Source organism: Acartia tonsa, chromosome 3 (assembly GCF_053477335.1).
Source record: "Acartia tonsa isolate MP-2025a chromosome 3, ASM5347733v1, whole genome shotgun sequence".
Classification (NCBI taxonomy): Eukaryota; Metazoa; Arthropoda; class Copepoda; order Calanoida; family Acartiidae; genus Acartia; species Acartia tonsa.
In genome coordinates, this window is record NC_137262.1 from 58,186,482 (window position 1) to 58,202,404 (window position 15,923).

General features: G+C 32.5%; 2 protein-coding genes across 9 annotated transcripts in view; one reads left to right on the top strand and one right to left on the bottom strand.

The window, feature by feature from the left end:
* Window positions 1–15,923, top strand: part of LOC145314679 (large ribosomal subunit protein bL20-like) — a 184,246-nt gene that overhangs the window by 96,847 nt on the left and 71,476 nt on the right. The window lies entirely within an intron of this gene.
* Window positions 1–15,923, bottom strand: part of LOC145314672 (ubiquitin carboxyl-terminal hydrolase 32-like) — a 37,061-nt gene that overhangs the window by 13,614 nt on the left and 7,524 nt on the right. For all 7 annotated transcript variants that reach the window (XM_080154681.1, XM_080154680.1, XM_080154679.1 and 4 more), the window contains exons 7-31: window positions 15,024–15,184; window positions 14,411–14,489; window positions 14,016–14,115; window positions 12,952–13,046; window positions 12,472–12,563; window positions 11,959–12,090; window positions 11,516–11,678; window positions 11,124–11,189; window positions 10,528–10,705; window positions 10,087–10,208; window positions 9,427–9,530; window positions 8,228–8,261; window positions 7,829–7,961; window positions 7,390–7,522; window positions 6,752–6,813; window positions 6,476–6,595; window positions 5,741–5,839; window positions 4,922–5,057; window positions 3,472–3,561; window positions 3,036–3,139; window positions 2,383–2,455; window positions 1,759–1,911; window positions 1,265–1,360; window positions 956–1,108; window positions 460–640 (exon numbers count right to left, since the gene is read on the bottom strand). In XM_080154681.1, the coding sequence (XP_080010807.1) occupies window positions 460–640; window positions 956–1,108; window positions 1,265–1,360; window positions 1,759–1,911; window positions 2,383–2,455; window positions 3,036–3,139; window positions 3,472–3,561; window positions 4,922–5,057; window positions 5,741–5,839; window positions 6,476–6,595; window positions 6,752–6,813; window positions 7,390–7,522; window positions 7,829–7,961; window positions 8,228–8,261; window positions 9,427–9,530; window positions 10,087–10,208; window positions 10,528–10,705; window positions 11,124–11,189; window positions 11,516–11,678; window positions 11,959–12,090; window positions 12,472–12,563; window positions 12,952–13,046; window positions 14,016–14,115; window positions 14,411–14,489; window positions 15,024–15,184 (2,859 nt within the window). The remainder of the gene's footprint in view (window positions 1–459; window positions 641–955; window positions 1,109–1,264; window positions 1,361–1,758; window positions 1,912–2,382; window positions 2,456–3,035; window positions 3,140–3,471; window positions 3,562–4,921; window positions 5,058–5,740; window positions 5,840–6,475; window positions 6,596–6,751; window positions 6,814–7,389; window positions 7,523–7,828; window positions 7,962–8,227; window positions 8,262–9,426; window positions 9,531–10,086; window positions 10,209–10,527; window positions 10,706–11,123; window positions 11,190–11,515; window positions 11,679–11,958; window positions 12,091–12,471; window positions 12,564–12,951; window positions 13,047–14,015; window positions 14,116–14,410; window positions 14,490–15,023; window positions 15,185–15,923) is intronic.

Consider the following 15,923-nt stretch of genomic DNA (forward strand, 5'->3'; position numbering starts at 1 on the left):
TGTATTATAATAAATAGCAATCAATCTAGCAACACCAGAATAGTCATTACGCTGTTGTTGTGAAAACAGGACAGCTATTTATGTTGCAAATATTCAAAAAATTAAAATATGATTTTCAAGTCTTGATATTTTTAAAACTACCTGGTAGAAAATTTAAATTCTTTCAAATATAAGTCCTATAGATGTAGTTTAAGCTATTGAGCAGAAAAAAATATGCAGTTCACTAAATTCAAGTTTAAATGCACTACATGCAACTACCCTTTTCAATTAGAGAATTCAAAATTTTTGAGACAAAAAAAAAGATTAAAAGTTAAAAACTTTGAGCCTCAATGTAATTTACAGTCTTATTTCACCCTCCTTTCCTGCTGGGTAAAACCTACTAATAACGATAAGATGGACTAACCTAATTATAGAGTAGCTGCGAGTTGTAGTAAAAAATCCATCAAAAATAAAACGTACTTGAGTTCAATGATCGTTGGATATCAGGTAGGGTCTTGTGACTGGTAGCAGTAGTATCAGCAGCTGCGGGCACTGCTGCCACGGAAACTTTTACTTGGGTGGGTTTAGTCAGCTCGTATGCGAACAAGGTGCTCGTGCTCAGACTTCGCAGCTTGTGCTCATGGATAGATATCACACGGATCTAGATAGATAGATAGATAGTTAGCATGATAGAAAGATAGCTAACAAGATATAAAAATTTAGTTAAAGAGAAATAATCATAATGCATAGGTATATAATGAATCAGAATATAGACAGATTGATAAAAATTTTGCAGCTAATATTCATTTGTAGATAAGACAAATAGATGAACATATGAAACAAAAGGTACTGTTTGGTGGTTCTAGGTTATTTCATTTTCAGATTTAAGCCTTGGTGTTAAGCTTTTTTTCAAGCCTCTATGTAAACTGCGCCCCTAGATGCTAGGTACGCAGCCGCCAGTAACAGAGATTTATACCTGTGATTGAATAATATCAACCAGGACAATATTCTGGGGAGGAACCCCTGTAATTCTGGCCAGCCTGGGGGGTATAGCACTCCCCTTCTCCTCCATATCCATGGCTAGACCGTATTTCACTGGAGTGCTTCCATCCTGTAGGATCATCACAACCTAACAAAGAAAAACACTTTCATCAAGAAGTTTAAAAAAGGGACAGCATGAAGAACTATTTCAACGTCTTTTTTTATGTTTGTGTCACGATAACGATTAAAAAAATTATATTTAATGCTAAGGCTGTATTTGACAAGAAATTTCAAATAATCTCACCTCTATGCTAACACATCTTTCCATAGGAAGGGGCAGAGAGAGGTTGAAGAATGGATCAAATCTGACACTTTCATGATGACACACTTTGCATGTTACCTAATATAAACAAAGTAAAAGTATTGAATTACATATAATACCTAGTGGCTTGGAATTTTGTAACTCTATTTTCATAAAAACTATATCTGACAAAAAAAAATAATAAAATATTTGTTTAATCTACAAAATCATTATTGAAAAATATTGAATAACAATATATTACTTATTATTATTACTTGGATTTTCATGTACTCGGATAAAGTGATGGTCGCAGCTGGCTAAAATAACGTAACCCAATCAACCCCCTTTAACCCCATATCCTCCTCTCTTACTGGATACTTCCTAATAAATTAGGTGCATATTAGCATGCTAAATTACGACAAATTTACCCCTGTCAATATATCCATGTATTCTAAATTTATTGTGTAAATATCAATTGCCCTATAATACCATAATACCTTCGATTTGAGCTGACCATGGAATAGATCCACAATGATGGATTTATTTCTGAGTATATGATTGTCCCAGGCCTCGGCGCTAACCTCCAGGTCTGGCCGCCCGGCACTGTCCTTCAGCTCAGTGTACGGCTTCTCTGTTACTCGGTTTAGATCCTTAAAAAATTAATTTTATTTCATGTTTGAATACCTTTAAAAAGTTTAACAGGTATGGTTATTATCAAATTATTTAAAAACTATTTTAGTGATTGTGTGGTGTACATTCTGCATTCATTTTTTTCAGAATAAAATTTCATTTTTTCCCCCATAGTTTCTTCCTCAAAATGTAAAAATTTTTTCAGTAGGTACTCTTTATTTTCTAATTTTTTAACTCCTCCCTCATATATTTCTAATTTTTTCCCCAAGGTAGGGGAAAAATGGAAAAAAAACTTTACACTAAGTAGGTACTCCTTATCTTTACCCCCTTCTACATATTTTTATCTCCCCCCCCCCCCCTCCGTCTAACAGAGGATCCCGTGTAGAATATATACCCCTGTGATTGTTTTAAAAAGGTATGAACGTCATTCAACAAAGTTTCTTTGACTTCTCTCACTATAAAAAGATATAATGATAGACTTGACGACGTACCTCATGAAGTCCATCAAGAAGAAAAACTAGAAGCTCTTGACTGTCTTGCTGCATGAAAGATGCAAACTCTTGCCTGAAAGAAAGAATCACTATAAGAAATGCCTGTTAATTAATGAAATAGGTAACTTTTATCTCTGAAAAAAATATTGTTCTTTATTTTTTTCGTAAATCATGTACATTTAATTATCTTTTTGCAAATATTACATTACTGTACTTCCTCAGGGTTTATCTTTGCAACATTGAGGTTTTACTCTTTGAATATTTTTCCATGTATTTTCCCACGGTCCATCTAAGCTGTTTTAGTGTTATAGTTTTAGAATATTCTTACCAATATTTTCCCACGGTCAATCTAAGCTTCATTGGTGTTGAAGCCTTAGAACAATCTTACCTGTATTTTCCCACAGTTTATTTATGCTTAACTGGTTATTTTCACACGGTCAATATGTTTTAGTCTGTATTTTCCCACGGTTAAACTTGGCTCCTTATGTGGTATAGTTTAAAATATACTCACCTATATTTTCCCACGGTCCATCTAAGCTTCATTAATGATATATTCTTAGAATATCCCTAACTGAGTTTTCCAACAGTTTATATAAGTTTAACTGGTTTTTTTTTCTCACGGTCAATATGTTTTAGTCTTTAAAAAAACTTACCTATATTTTCCCACGGTCCATCTAAGCTTCATAGGTGCAATAGTCTTTGAATCTCCTGACCACATATCACGTACTAAGTCTCCGAATCGCCGCGCTATGTGGCCCTAAATAGAAAAGGTTAAATATTTGTTAGTATCCTTATATAAAAAGTAACAGGATGTGTGTGTGTGGATAACTAACTGTTGAACTGATACAATTCTCTTCAGTAAAGCTTCTCATATAGGTCCAATGAAGGTTTATAACTATTTTGGGGGAGGGTACCACCACCCTACCAGAGAAATAATTTTTAAAAAGAGAGAAAAATGGGTTTATATGTGTTACCTAGACTACATCTCAATCTAAATATAGAGAAGTATTACGTAAAACAGAAAAAAAAGAACAGACACACATTATCGCATATAGTGTAGCCCCACTACTACAAATACTGAAAACTTACCTTCATTCCCAACGGGTTGGTCCTGTTAAGCTCGTATAAATGACAATTGTTTTTAAAATACTGTGCTAAAATTTTGGTCCCAGCCATCACCTAAAATAGATAACTCAATGTTATTAAAGTTAAATCTAAATGTTTATCAATGTATCTTTTGTTAAGATTTGAAACTACGAAATCTTAGAACTGTTGGGCCATCCATTTTAAGAACAAGGATGACAACATCCATAAAAGCGAAGCTCTGAAACGATATGACAGACGAACATTAACTTTTGTTGAGTGTCAGAACTGAATATACAAAACATGAAAATATAAGGTTTGACAAAATTATAGGTAAAATTGTTGCAAAACTTCTTAAATACAGAATTCTGTTTAAGGACATACTGACATTTTTAATACTTGATTATAGAGATGCTTCGCTAATAATATTGAACCTTATTGTAATAGGAATCAGTAATCAAAAAATCAGATCAATCGGATAATTTTAACACATAAAAAATTGTTATTAAAAAAGTAAAAAATCAACATGGTTAAAATGGACGTACGGACATTCTGGTAACGATTATAGAGTTGCTGCGCTTTCTAAATCATACCTAACTACTACAGGAATCACCATACAAAGTTTGAAATCGATAGGACAATTCTAACATGCCTAAATTAACGAATAAAAGCTAACTATCTCGGACGGACGGACGTACGGACGGACGGACCGACCCTAATTATAGAAAAGCTTCGATTTTAAAAATATTTTTTATTTACTTTTGGCTAACCTAAATAAAGTACATATTAAGATATATAAGTTTTCCGGAATTTTAATGTTAGGGAGAGATTTGAAATCTGCATCAAATTTTAAGGATTTTTTTTATAAAATTCGTTTTTTGTATTATTCTTTATCTAAAAGCGGAAATGCATTTTAAGTTAATTAATTTTGACCAATAGGATAGGTGGATTTTAAACTACCTGCGCTCTAATTGGTTGAATGATGTACGCCATCCAATCAGTGCGCAGATTTTTTAAATCCACCAATCACAGATGCCAAAATTAATTAACTTAAATTGCATTTCCGCTTTTAGATAAAGAATTATAGAAAAAATGAATTTTATAAAAAATCCTTAAAATTTGATGCAGATTTCAAATCTCCCCCTAACTTTAAAATTCCGGAAAACTTATATATCTTAGTACATATAAAATATATAAAAGTTAAATAGAAATAAATTTCCAGTATAGATTTGAAACGGATTAACATACACTGGATTAGAACCGGTTCTCAGCCTAACTAAAATATTTATAGCATCGTATCATATACAGTTTTACAAAAATTAAAATAAAAATCATAAAATTAATACCAGTTTTGTTAGACTTCGGAACCTCGAGGCTAACAAAATTGGTTTTATCTTATAACTTTAAATTTCTATATCCACGGAAATATAATACAAAGATTCTAACTATCTTGTACCTGGATTGCCGCATTCATATAGCAGGTATTGCCAAGATTATTAAGCCCTGCAATGCCAGGGACAAGGGTCTGGTTTTCAGTCAAATGTCGTTTCTCTCCACAAAGGTTTGATATCTCCTCTGGCCAAGTTCCATCCCTGCAAAAGTATTTTCTCGGTTATTTTATACATCAAAATTATATAAATCGAAAGTGCTTTTACTAAACATCAGTAAGGTTTTATATATATATACTTGTGGCTGTACCCCTGGCATCTAGGGAATGAAGGGCAGCAAGAATCACAAGACTTATATCTATAAGAAAAATAGCTTCAAACCATCCAGGGACCTTTGTAAGGCTTTCTCTAAAAGAGGAGAACTCAATCTGTTCAGTGGTTAACAAGATCTTAACAAAAAATCTATTTAAATTTACATAATACTGCAGCGTTGTGGAGCCGGAGCCGTTATTTTCGTTAAAAAGTGGCTTCGGCTCCGGGTTAGCTAAAAAAAGAGATTTTTTATTAGTCATTATTTGGTATCTCTGTTGTTTCGTGTGCAAATGTCCCTTTCAAGTTTTTTCAAGTTCATTTTTATCACAAATTAACTTTTAAAACATTAAAATGTCAAAAATAAACTTGGCAAAAAAAAATATGTTGAGATTTTCTTAATTCTAGGTCGGAGCCGGAGCCGAATCCGGTGCTGGAGCTGCAACAAAATCAAACGGCTCTGCATCGCTGCAATAGGATATACATAACAAGTTATGGCAGTTCTACTGTTCTATATGTAAATTCTGCTTTTGGTAGCTTATCTAAAATCCAAATACTTAATAATTAAAATATTTTACCTGGATCTTATTTCTGCTAGAAGACTGTCTTCATCCTGGAATCCTGCATCCTCCAGAGTCATATTCTCATTGTCTAATAATCTCATACTATTCTCGTCCCTATAACATTACAAGATTAATTTGAATGTTAGTACCTGATTGATATATTTATTTTTTTGCTTAATGTTAAAAACCTCTTGGATATCAAAAATCATGCTTTTATTTGTAGTAAAGTGCCAAAAATTTGTTTAATATATAATACACCGACAAACGTACTAGTGCGACGAACCCTCTAGGGTGACAAACGTCGAAAGGATGTTTAAATTTAAAACTGTGGACAGAGTTATTCAAGAAATAAATGTCAGTTTAAAGTTATGTGTCAGTGTTTCGCTACATTGGATTTGATTGTCAAAATGTTTTACTGTTATTGGATTTTCCCCTCATATTTTGGAAGATTTATTTATTTGTTTCTTTTGCAAACTATCTTAATTTTATTCTTGGAGATAGGAGACATTGAATAATAAATTATACTTGTACTCGAAAAAAATCTCCTTAACATGTTCTTTCATTCATTGGCTTAAAACTTTGGGTACTTATATTAAATTTTGATTGATTGGTTTAAACTAGCAGTATCTAACTAATCCAAAGTTTCAATCTTCTAAAGAGGTATTTTTGTTCGTCATCATTTGGGATCATTAATTTATCATCCATTGTCTTATCCCTTTTATCCCTGTGTCTATAAATATATGAACTTACCCTCTATAGAACCATAATCTCAAATCCTCAGCTTTGACTTGCAGTCTTGAGCACAGGAACTCTGAAATCTGATTGATGGCTGTTCGTCGGGAGAATGAGGCTTGGTAGGCATGATAACGTCTGAAAATAAAAAAATAAAATACAGTTAAAAAAATTCATTTAAAACAACCATTAGGTAATAGATAAACTAAATTAAATTGCATTCATTTACAAAGTATTTTCCACTAATTAGTAAAGGTTTGAAATTATACCATTGTTCAAATGATTAAAGTTTACCTGACAACAGTTGGCGGAGCCGCAGAACCTCCTACTAATCCACTATAGGCTGCTGTAGATAACTAAATCATATTGAAATTCATTAGGTTTATTTAATTGAAATTGTAACCTATTCATTTCTTTATCATACAACACAATTTTTTTTACTTCACACAGTCTACAGAATAATTCTTGCTATCTACATTTTCAAATCAAAGCTTCCATAGACACAGCATAATTTTCTATCACCATGACTATATGGGTAATGCATTTAGTCATCTATGTTTATTGTTTAGTATATACCAAGACTTTGAATCTATCTACTGTTTCTCTGTCTTTCTGAATCTAGGAAAGGGCAGGGAGGCCAGGAAAATAGCCTAAAACCACCTCAAGACATTTATAAACCTAAATATACAAAACCATCAAGATAAGGAGTTCTTAATATCTTTAGCATCAGAAAAAAAACCTTACTACTTTATAGGATAACAGGTCTAGACTACTCTGTCTATTTAGCTAATCAAACTTTAAAAAGTAGGAATAGCATGTGTATCATTTATCCATCTGTCAATCTATCTATATTTCTAGCTTTATGTTAAAAATATAGCTATCTTTGTGTTCATTTTTTATCCACTTGTCTATCTATCTATCTATGAACTTACCCCGGCTTGCATAGCAGCAGCGTTGTAACCTCCAACCATGGGGGAAACATTAGGTTGTCTTTGCACTGTTTGATGCTTCAAGATTTTTATATTAGGAGGGTTCAGTTCAAGCTCTATCTTTCCATCTTTAGTTCTGAATGGAAAAAAGACATAGTAAAAAAAACATATATTCGAATCAACATATCATATTCGTGCATATTGATAATTTTTTAGTTCATTTTCTTACTTATCCCTGTAATCTTTTATCATTAGTTGTGTGATACCTTTAAGTGCCTGTAGTAATAAATTGAAAGTAAGGGGGGAGGGGATTGTTTTTTAACCTAATCTTGACCCCTGTGGGGGGATGCGGGGGTTTGGGATTATGTACTCAACAATGAACTTAAAGGGAAAACGCCTATAAATGTAGTTATCAGTTTCATTTTTAAAAAGAAAATATTACCTGATAACTTGTCTTGGTAGGGAGGGAGAGCCCCCATACATATCAGATAAAAACTTCCACAGTCTCTCCGGAACAAGCTCATAATCTTTGCCTCTGACCAACCTGGACCCAGATTTCAACTTTCCACCCTCACCTGTTTGACAAATACAATGAAAACTACAACCACATCACAATTCCCCCATGCTATGCGCTACGCAACTGTTTATAAAGTTGCGTTGCATCTCTACAATTCATTAAACTAAAACCCCCCAAAAAATTAAATATCCAATTCAGATTTGTGTTGTTTCCTTTACGTGACGATTGAGAATGAAAACCTTAATTTTTAAAATATATTTTTGGCCTGTATAAAGATGTTAGTTTGATAAAGCAATAGATGGATCAAAAGCTATTAAAACTCACCTGTTAGCACGGTTATGTTTCTATACGTTGGCGTCTGATTTACATATTTCTCATTATTATCTCTTATTTACCTAATGAATGTGAAGTAATAAGGGATCTTAAAGGATTAGACAAAAGACGGTAAATAATCCAATAAAAGTTTTAGCAAACGAATAAGATAACATGAATATAGAGTTTCAGTACTAGTGTTCTTACAGTTTAATGGCCCCCACAAAACCTTTAGCCTAGAAAATCAGAACTGTTTGGTTAAACATTTTTAAATGTGGATTTTACGGTTTTTGTCAATTGTTTTGATATAGTCAAAACTACACGAATTAATACCTTAACTACATACGGTTAGGATCTTGTATAGATTGATTATAGAAATATTTGATTGATAGATTATTTAATAAATTACATCAAAATCAATTAGGTAGCTTCATCATTCACTTAAATATTTATAAAATTGTTACCCAAGAAAAGATTTTTTTACCATAACAACAAAAATATCAAAGTAATCTATAATACAAAGTAGCTTGATGTCTGTCTGTCCGTCCATCTGTTCGTCCGTCTGTCCGTCTGAAGCTTAAGATCTCGGTAACCACTGAACTGATTGGATTCTACTCTTCAGGGTATATACCTATCGGTCCTGTGGTGGTTTTAAGCTATTTTCTAGGGGGGGTGGGACACCCCAAACCTCCCCCAAAATGAAAATTCCCCCCCCCTCAAAAAAAATTTCGTATTTTTTTCTAATTTTTCTGTTTTTTTAAGTTTTTATATAATTTTATATATGTTTTAAATTTTTTATATCTTTTTATATTTTTTTATACTTTTTTATATTTTTAATTTTTTTTCTTCTTTTTGAATTTCTTTTCTTCTTTTAAACTTTATTTTTTCAAATTCAAAAAGATTGTGAAACCTTCCTTCTCCTGTAGGGGCGAAGCCCCAAAAAGGCTAATGGCAAAGATCTTTTTTAAAAACATTAAAAAAGAGAAAAAATTCGAAGGGTTTAGAAAATATAAATTAATATAAATAAATATAAACAGTTATAACAAGTTATAAAGAGTAATAAAATGTTATAAAGAGTTATAAAAAGTTATAAAATACCTACAGAAAATATCTAAAAAATTTTTTTTAAATTCTCCCCTGAACCTTTAGGGAAAAAGCCCCTAGAGGCTAGGGGCGAAGCCGCTAGTAATATATAAGATAATGAAATGTTCCTGAATTAGAGCAGAGTTATCAATCATGCCAGGACGGGACGGCGCTGAAATAGCTTTCGGCGATTTTCTCGGCGTAGCGGGCGAAGCTGTGTTTGAGGGTGTACCTAAAAATGGATTAATATTTAGTTAACGAATCGAATTCTGGACAGCTTTCAGCGGATACTAAAATGAAAAATTTTAAGATTAAAACAAGTTTTGTTAGCCCCGAAGGGCAGCGCGCCCGGGCTAACTAAACTAATTTTAATTTTATGATTATTTATTTTAATATTTATGGAAAATTGTGTGATGTAAGATTCCTAACGTTGTTTTTCAATATGACTGAGAACCGTTTCTAATCCAACGGACATTGATCGGTTAAGAAGCCATACTTGAAAATCATTCCTATCATAAATATAAAACAAAACTGAAGATATTTTACATTTGTTCTAAAATAAAAATAATGAATCAATTTAAATTTTACAAGGTGTCTTTTCCCTCCCTGTAAATTTTCCAAATCTAAATCCAATTTTACAAACTAAGGTCATTATTTTAAAACTTATGGATCAAAGCATTGTCCGAATAAGACAACATTAATATGGCCTTCAAAATATTTTGCAGCTTTTATTGCATAAAAATAAACAATATTTTGTTCACAGATAGCAGAGTTAAAAAACTAATTACCTAGAGAGCTAGGTGTGCTAGGGACTCTTGTCAATGAACCTGGGGTGCTTGCTACTCTAGACAAGGTCGAATTATTCGGGGTTTTAGCGCCGGACATAGAAGCTGGGGATCCACTGGGTGGCCTAGTACCATGAAAAATACTTTATGATTTAAGTTTTATCTTTAAATATTTACAATAAGAAAAATATGTATATCAGTCAAACATTTTCATGAAAAGTTATACCTAGTCGGTGAATATTTTTTTCCTCCAGATTTTAGTCATAAATGATAATTATTTTGATAAAATGTCTTGTATAACATGTGTATTTTATAGTAAACTGTTAAAAATAGAGCATTTTAAAGTATATACACACACAAAAAAATAGTTTTTCTTTAGTTGCCCTAGAATTACTTTAAGTAATCTAATAATTGAATCAAATTAAAGTATAAAGTATTCTTTGCCTTGAAGGAACACTGGGAGTGGTAGGTTTAGAACAATTGTTAGTATTACTTGCCCCACTAGATGGCCTACTAGTACTACTAGTAGTTACAGAGCTACTCTGTGAACCACTGGGAGGCTTTGTGCTACTGTTACTACTACTACTACTACTGGTATTGCTTGGTGAATAACCTGACGGGGTTCCTGATGTTTAAATGCAACATTCATTTTTAATTCATATAAAAGAAGTTAAAGCTTTGATTTCATGACTTGTCTCTAAAAAAAGATTATGAAATTCAAGTCACGTAGGGATCTAAAGAGATAAGACAATGACCGATAAATTGATGTAGCTCATTAATTAAGATGCACAAAATAACCCTTTCTGTAGGTTACAATTAGTGGTTGAAACTTCTGGACACATATCTATATTATCCGACCAATCAAAATTCAATGAAAGAACCTAAAGTTATTAAACAATAAATAAGAAAACTTTATTATAAAACTTTGGGGACTAGCGTAATAAACAGCCCAATATCCCTTCCCTCCCTGCAAGTAACGCGACAGACATGAAATCTTCGAGGTGTATATGTTGTTTGTTAATTTGAGTTTGATATGAACATTCCTGGTCTGGAGTTAGTCGATGATGAAGTTGTAGATTTAGTTTCTGGATCTATAGGAGTATAACCTAAAAAATATATATGTACGACGTTTAAAAGTAATACTTTTTATCTCAATAATGTTAAGAACCATAAAGGGACCATTAACTAAGATCCCGTAACGTTATGTTGTCTGTCTTATACTATAGAACTGTAAAGAAACGGCGACGTAAAAGCAGCTACCGCCGAAAACCACTGCTATTTTTCGACAGGTGAGACACTTTTAGATAAGCTAAGACAAAAATATTGTTTTCTTAAAAAAATTTCCTTGTATTTTCACTTTCCAGTTTCCTTTTATCCATTTTTCCCCATTTTGGAATGGCACTTTCCCCGCAAGAAATTTAAATCTGCTTACCTGTGCCTACAACTGAGCCAAGATCCGCAGCAAGACTGTTGGACCCAGTTCCCTTTCCCTTTCTTGATAAGGAGTTGAAGGTTGTTGGGGGGAGGGAGCCCTCCGCCCAGTTCACATAGGCATGCCAGGCAGCCCACCAACTCATTGGCAACAGATGCCACACCTAGAGAAAATATTAGGGGGTTTAATTTTCATTATATTTTATCAAATTATGGATAGTTCAATTTACTAGGTCATAGCTAAAATATTGATTTATTTTGTTAGCTAGCCTTGGACTTTTTGTTTTATTATTTTCCTTAAGCCATCGTTACAATAATAGGACAACGAAAATTCAATTCTTCCATCCCCAATTGTTATGTGTGCACTAGTCTCTTGTAGTTAGTTAACAATACCACCTCGGTAACAAGCTGGCATAAACTTACTGCCACGGATGTTAATCATACCTGTCCAGGAGAAAATCCAGCGGCCTCTTCTCTATGCAGCCAGCCGCGGACAATTTCTCCCTCGTCTTTGCGAGTGGCGGGTCTCAAACCAAGCACCACGTGGCATAGTTGAAACAACATTGTGGCGAATTCCTAGATAAATTCATCAATTTAAGTATTTCCACAAATTCTATTCGAATCATGCATTTATAACCCCCCCCCCCCCTTTATTTTCCATTTATTTAATAATAAAGAAGAGAGGGTTTCTGTGCTCGACTAGGCATTTTGAGGAAATACGCCAACAACTATCTAACATGATCTCAAAAACAGGCTACTCTGTCGGAGGTTGGGCAAACTCAGTTAACACGGACCTCCTAGAGCCTCAGACAGGATATCTATCTTGTTAGGGCAAAAATTGGTACAAAAATATATTTGTATTAAAAAATAAACCCTACTGGGTTGGGTCATTAAAAAAACACGGTTTTTCCAATCATGATTAGGGTGCTACAACTAGTTTATTCCAAACTAACTAACCTGAGCTAAAGAAGATTCAACTGTCCAAACAAGAAAATCTTCCAGCGAAATTTTATCTTTTCCTTCCAGAACCTCGGGCATTACAGCATCAACTTAATAAAAACAAGGATGACCACATTTATAGAAGCGAAGCTCTAAAATCAGATGGTAGGACAAACGAGCATGCACATGCACACTTGTAGATAGACATCAGAACTAAATAAATAGAATTTAGATTTTATACAGATCTTTTATTTATGATTTGTGAATCCAAATGTCAAATTAAAAAAGAAAAACTATAGTGTTTTAATTTGAAACATCTTTTTATTTATTAATAATAGGTAATAAAAGCATGCTTATTAAAGATGCAGATTCAGAATGATGATTAATGATTATATTTGAATGGGGTAAAGCAGAAGTGTAAGGGCAATCAAAATAAGCATTTAGACATTTGTTCTCTCTTTTTAGACCAAATTTTAAAAAGGGTTTAATAAATGATACCTTTTAATTTAAGTTGGCTTTCTGATATTCTGACGCCATATGTTTTATTCAGGGGTGACATGGGGGCTTGTTGTTGCTGGCCAGTTGGAACCAATCTAATAGACACACAGATAATTTAAAACTTTAGATATATTTTATTCTTCTATAAAATCATAATAAAAGAAGTTCTGTATAATCTTATAATACAATGTTAAAGTCTTGATATATGACTTCTATTTTTAAACTTACACCTATCTACCATGAAGCTTTTACAATATATGGTAATGAATAGAATAAAGAGGAGTATGCACGAACGAGAGCAAGTGATTCTCAGCACAATCCGGCAGTGATTCATAATGTTTTTTTTGGTGAATATACTATGTTTATGTTTAATATCGTTTTATTCGTTATATCAATTTAGAAAAATAAGTTTCACCATGGTTTTATAGGAAAGAAAAAACTTTGAAATATTAGGAATTTTAGGCTACATATCATCAAATGTTTTGTTGATTTCAAACTGCTGTGACACAAAAGAAAACATTTTCAATGAAAAATGTCAATTTAGAAAAAGGTAGGTAGGTATGCATGGTAACTTGTAATATTGTAAACAGTTTTATTAGTGTAAATTTGAACATTTGAACTCAACAAAACATTTGATGATATTTCATCAAATAATGCTTAACATTTCAAAGTTTTATTCAAAGAAAACCAAGGTGAAACTTAATTTATTTTAACTGGTATAACTATATAATATTAAACATAACCCTAGTATAATAACAAAAAATATTTAGAATCACTGCTGGAAGGTGCTAAGAATCACTTGCTGTTGTTCGTACATAGTCCCCTTAAAATAATATCCTATCATATAAAAGTCAGAAGTCATTTTTTTGTCTGTAGCTTAAGATTTCAACAACTACGAAACTGAATGTGTTCTATTCTATCTATTTTCAGCACCCCCCCCCCCCCTCCCCTTCGAATAAAAAAAAACATCTAGATGCTAGTGGCGCACCCGCTAGTATATATCAAAAAGAACCAAAATAAAAACATTATGCATTATACATTAGGTAAATAAAAATTGTCTGTGCCTAGTTTGTTCAGAAATAAGAACCATAACCTCAACCATTTGTCTGGCCTCCAGAATGTCCAAGAAACCGTCACGGTCACCATCAAAGATTTTAAAACAAACTAAAACAAAATAATATTATATATACGAATTTGTCTTTTATAGCATTACCGACAGACCTATAAACCTAGCAAGTTGTATAATGGATGGTGTTTTAAAAGTTGTATCTTGTGAAAAGGAGGCTTTTTTAATTACATAGAAAATATATTTTTATTGTTGTATAACAGCATACTATGTTTTCTCTTCTAAACTGTAATTATTTCTCCGTTACTAATGGCAACGATTACAGCTCTAAATTCACCCACAAAAAAAAGTTTTTAGGTGAGCAATAAGTATCTTTTTTGTTAACCAACTTACATTTTTGTCTTTCCATCTCAGGTCCCCTACAAGCTGCAGATACACCACAGGAAAGCTCTTTAAAATCCAGGTGTCCATCCTAAAAAATTATTCAGAAATTTATTCATTTAAAAAAAAACAGATAACAATAAATGTTAGAAGAAATGATAATATGTACCTACGTAATTTTAAATGTGATTTCAAAGATACATAGAAATTGAATGTTATCAAAAATACCATGTGTGAAAGTTGCCATAGAATAAGAAATGATTAAAGATAAGATGACAGTTTCCATAATTTGACATCTTGGCCAAAGACGATTTTTTGGCAGAAAAAGATAAAACTTATATTAGAGTATTATCTTAGGATTGGTACAACAGTAAAGTTTAGAACAGTCTTGCATGGAATTTGAAGGGGCTGGAAATTTTTTTTCAAATTGATAAAAGGAAGGTGTTCGGTGTGACCAAGAAGTAGGTTTGAGTGAAAGCATCGGCAAGTTTCAGTACAACTGTATCCAATTTCGTCTTTGATCTTGTCCAAAATTTACTAAACTTCCTTTCTTTAAAATGAACTTATTTCAACTACTTTTTGGAAGCCAAATTTATTTGCAACAGACATAGATCATGTTCTTTACCTGATTTTCATCAAAGGCTTGGAAGAGTCCATGAACAAGGTATGGAGGGAGGGGAGGGCTCACAAGAGGGGTCAGGATGGAAATATCTATTCTATGGGAGGGGGACTTCCCAGCCAGCACCCAGAATCTCTTCTCAAGCTCCAGAACTTCCTTCTCAGTCACTGAAAATTAAAACTCAAATAAAATATGGGATTAGCATGCATATAGGCGTGTTTATTTAAACAAGTGGGTGCGCCCCTAGCATCTTGGGGCTAAGCATTAGCTTAAAATCCTCCCAAGACTTAACTCGAAAAAAATTGCCTAAAACCATACTAGAACCTATATGAAACTGACCTAAAATTAAGAACTCCATCGGTTCAGTAGTTATTGAGATCATAAGCTTCATACAAAAAAACTTACTACTTTATATATTAGGACTGAAAACTTTTTTGGGAATGCCGTCTCTGTTTATAATGACGAAATAGTTAACAATTTCAGTTGAAATATAACAAAATCTAAATGTTTGAAATTACATATCTAATAGTTATATTGACGAAAACATCATAACTATAAATAAAACAAGGATGACAACATCCATAAGTAGCGAAGCACAAAAATTATGTATAATAAATTAAAGATTATTTGTCAAAAACATGTATATTGGGGAAAAATCACGAAACCTTTTCAACATTTGTTTTTAATTTTTTAATACTTATATATCAATACTATGACTAACAGACTGACGGTCAAAGTAAATTACATATTGGATGCTCAAAACAACGGGAAATTTAATTTTGATATTTTTAACTAAAAAAATTTTGAAATTTGACCATAAACACCAAAGATATGAGGAAAAATGAGAAAAATATAAAAATAGCCAAAAACCCGCAAAAAGGCAGTCTGACTGCCATTGATGTTTCC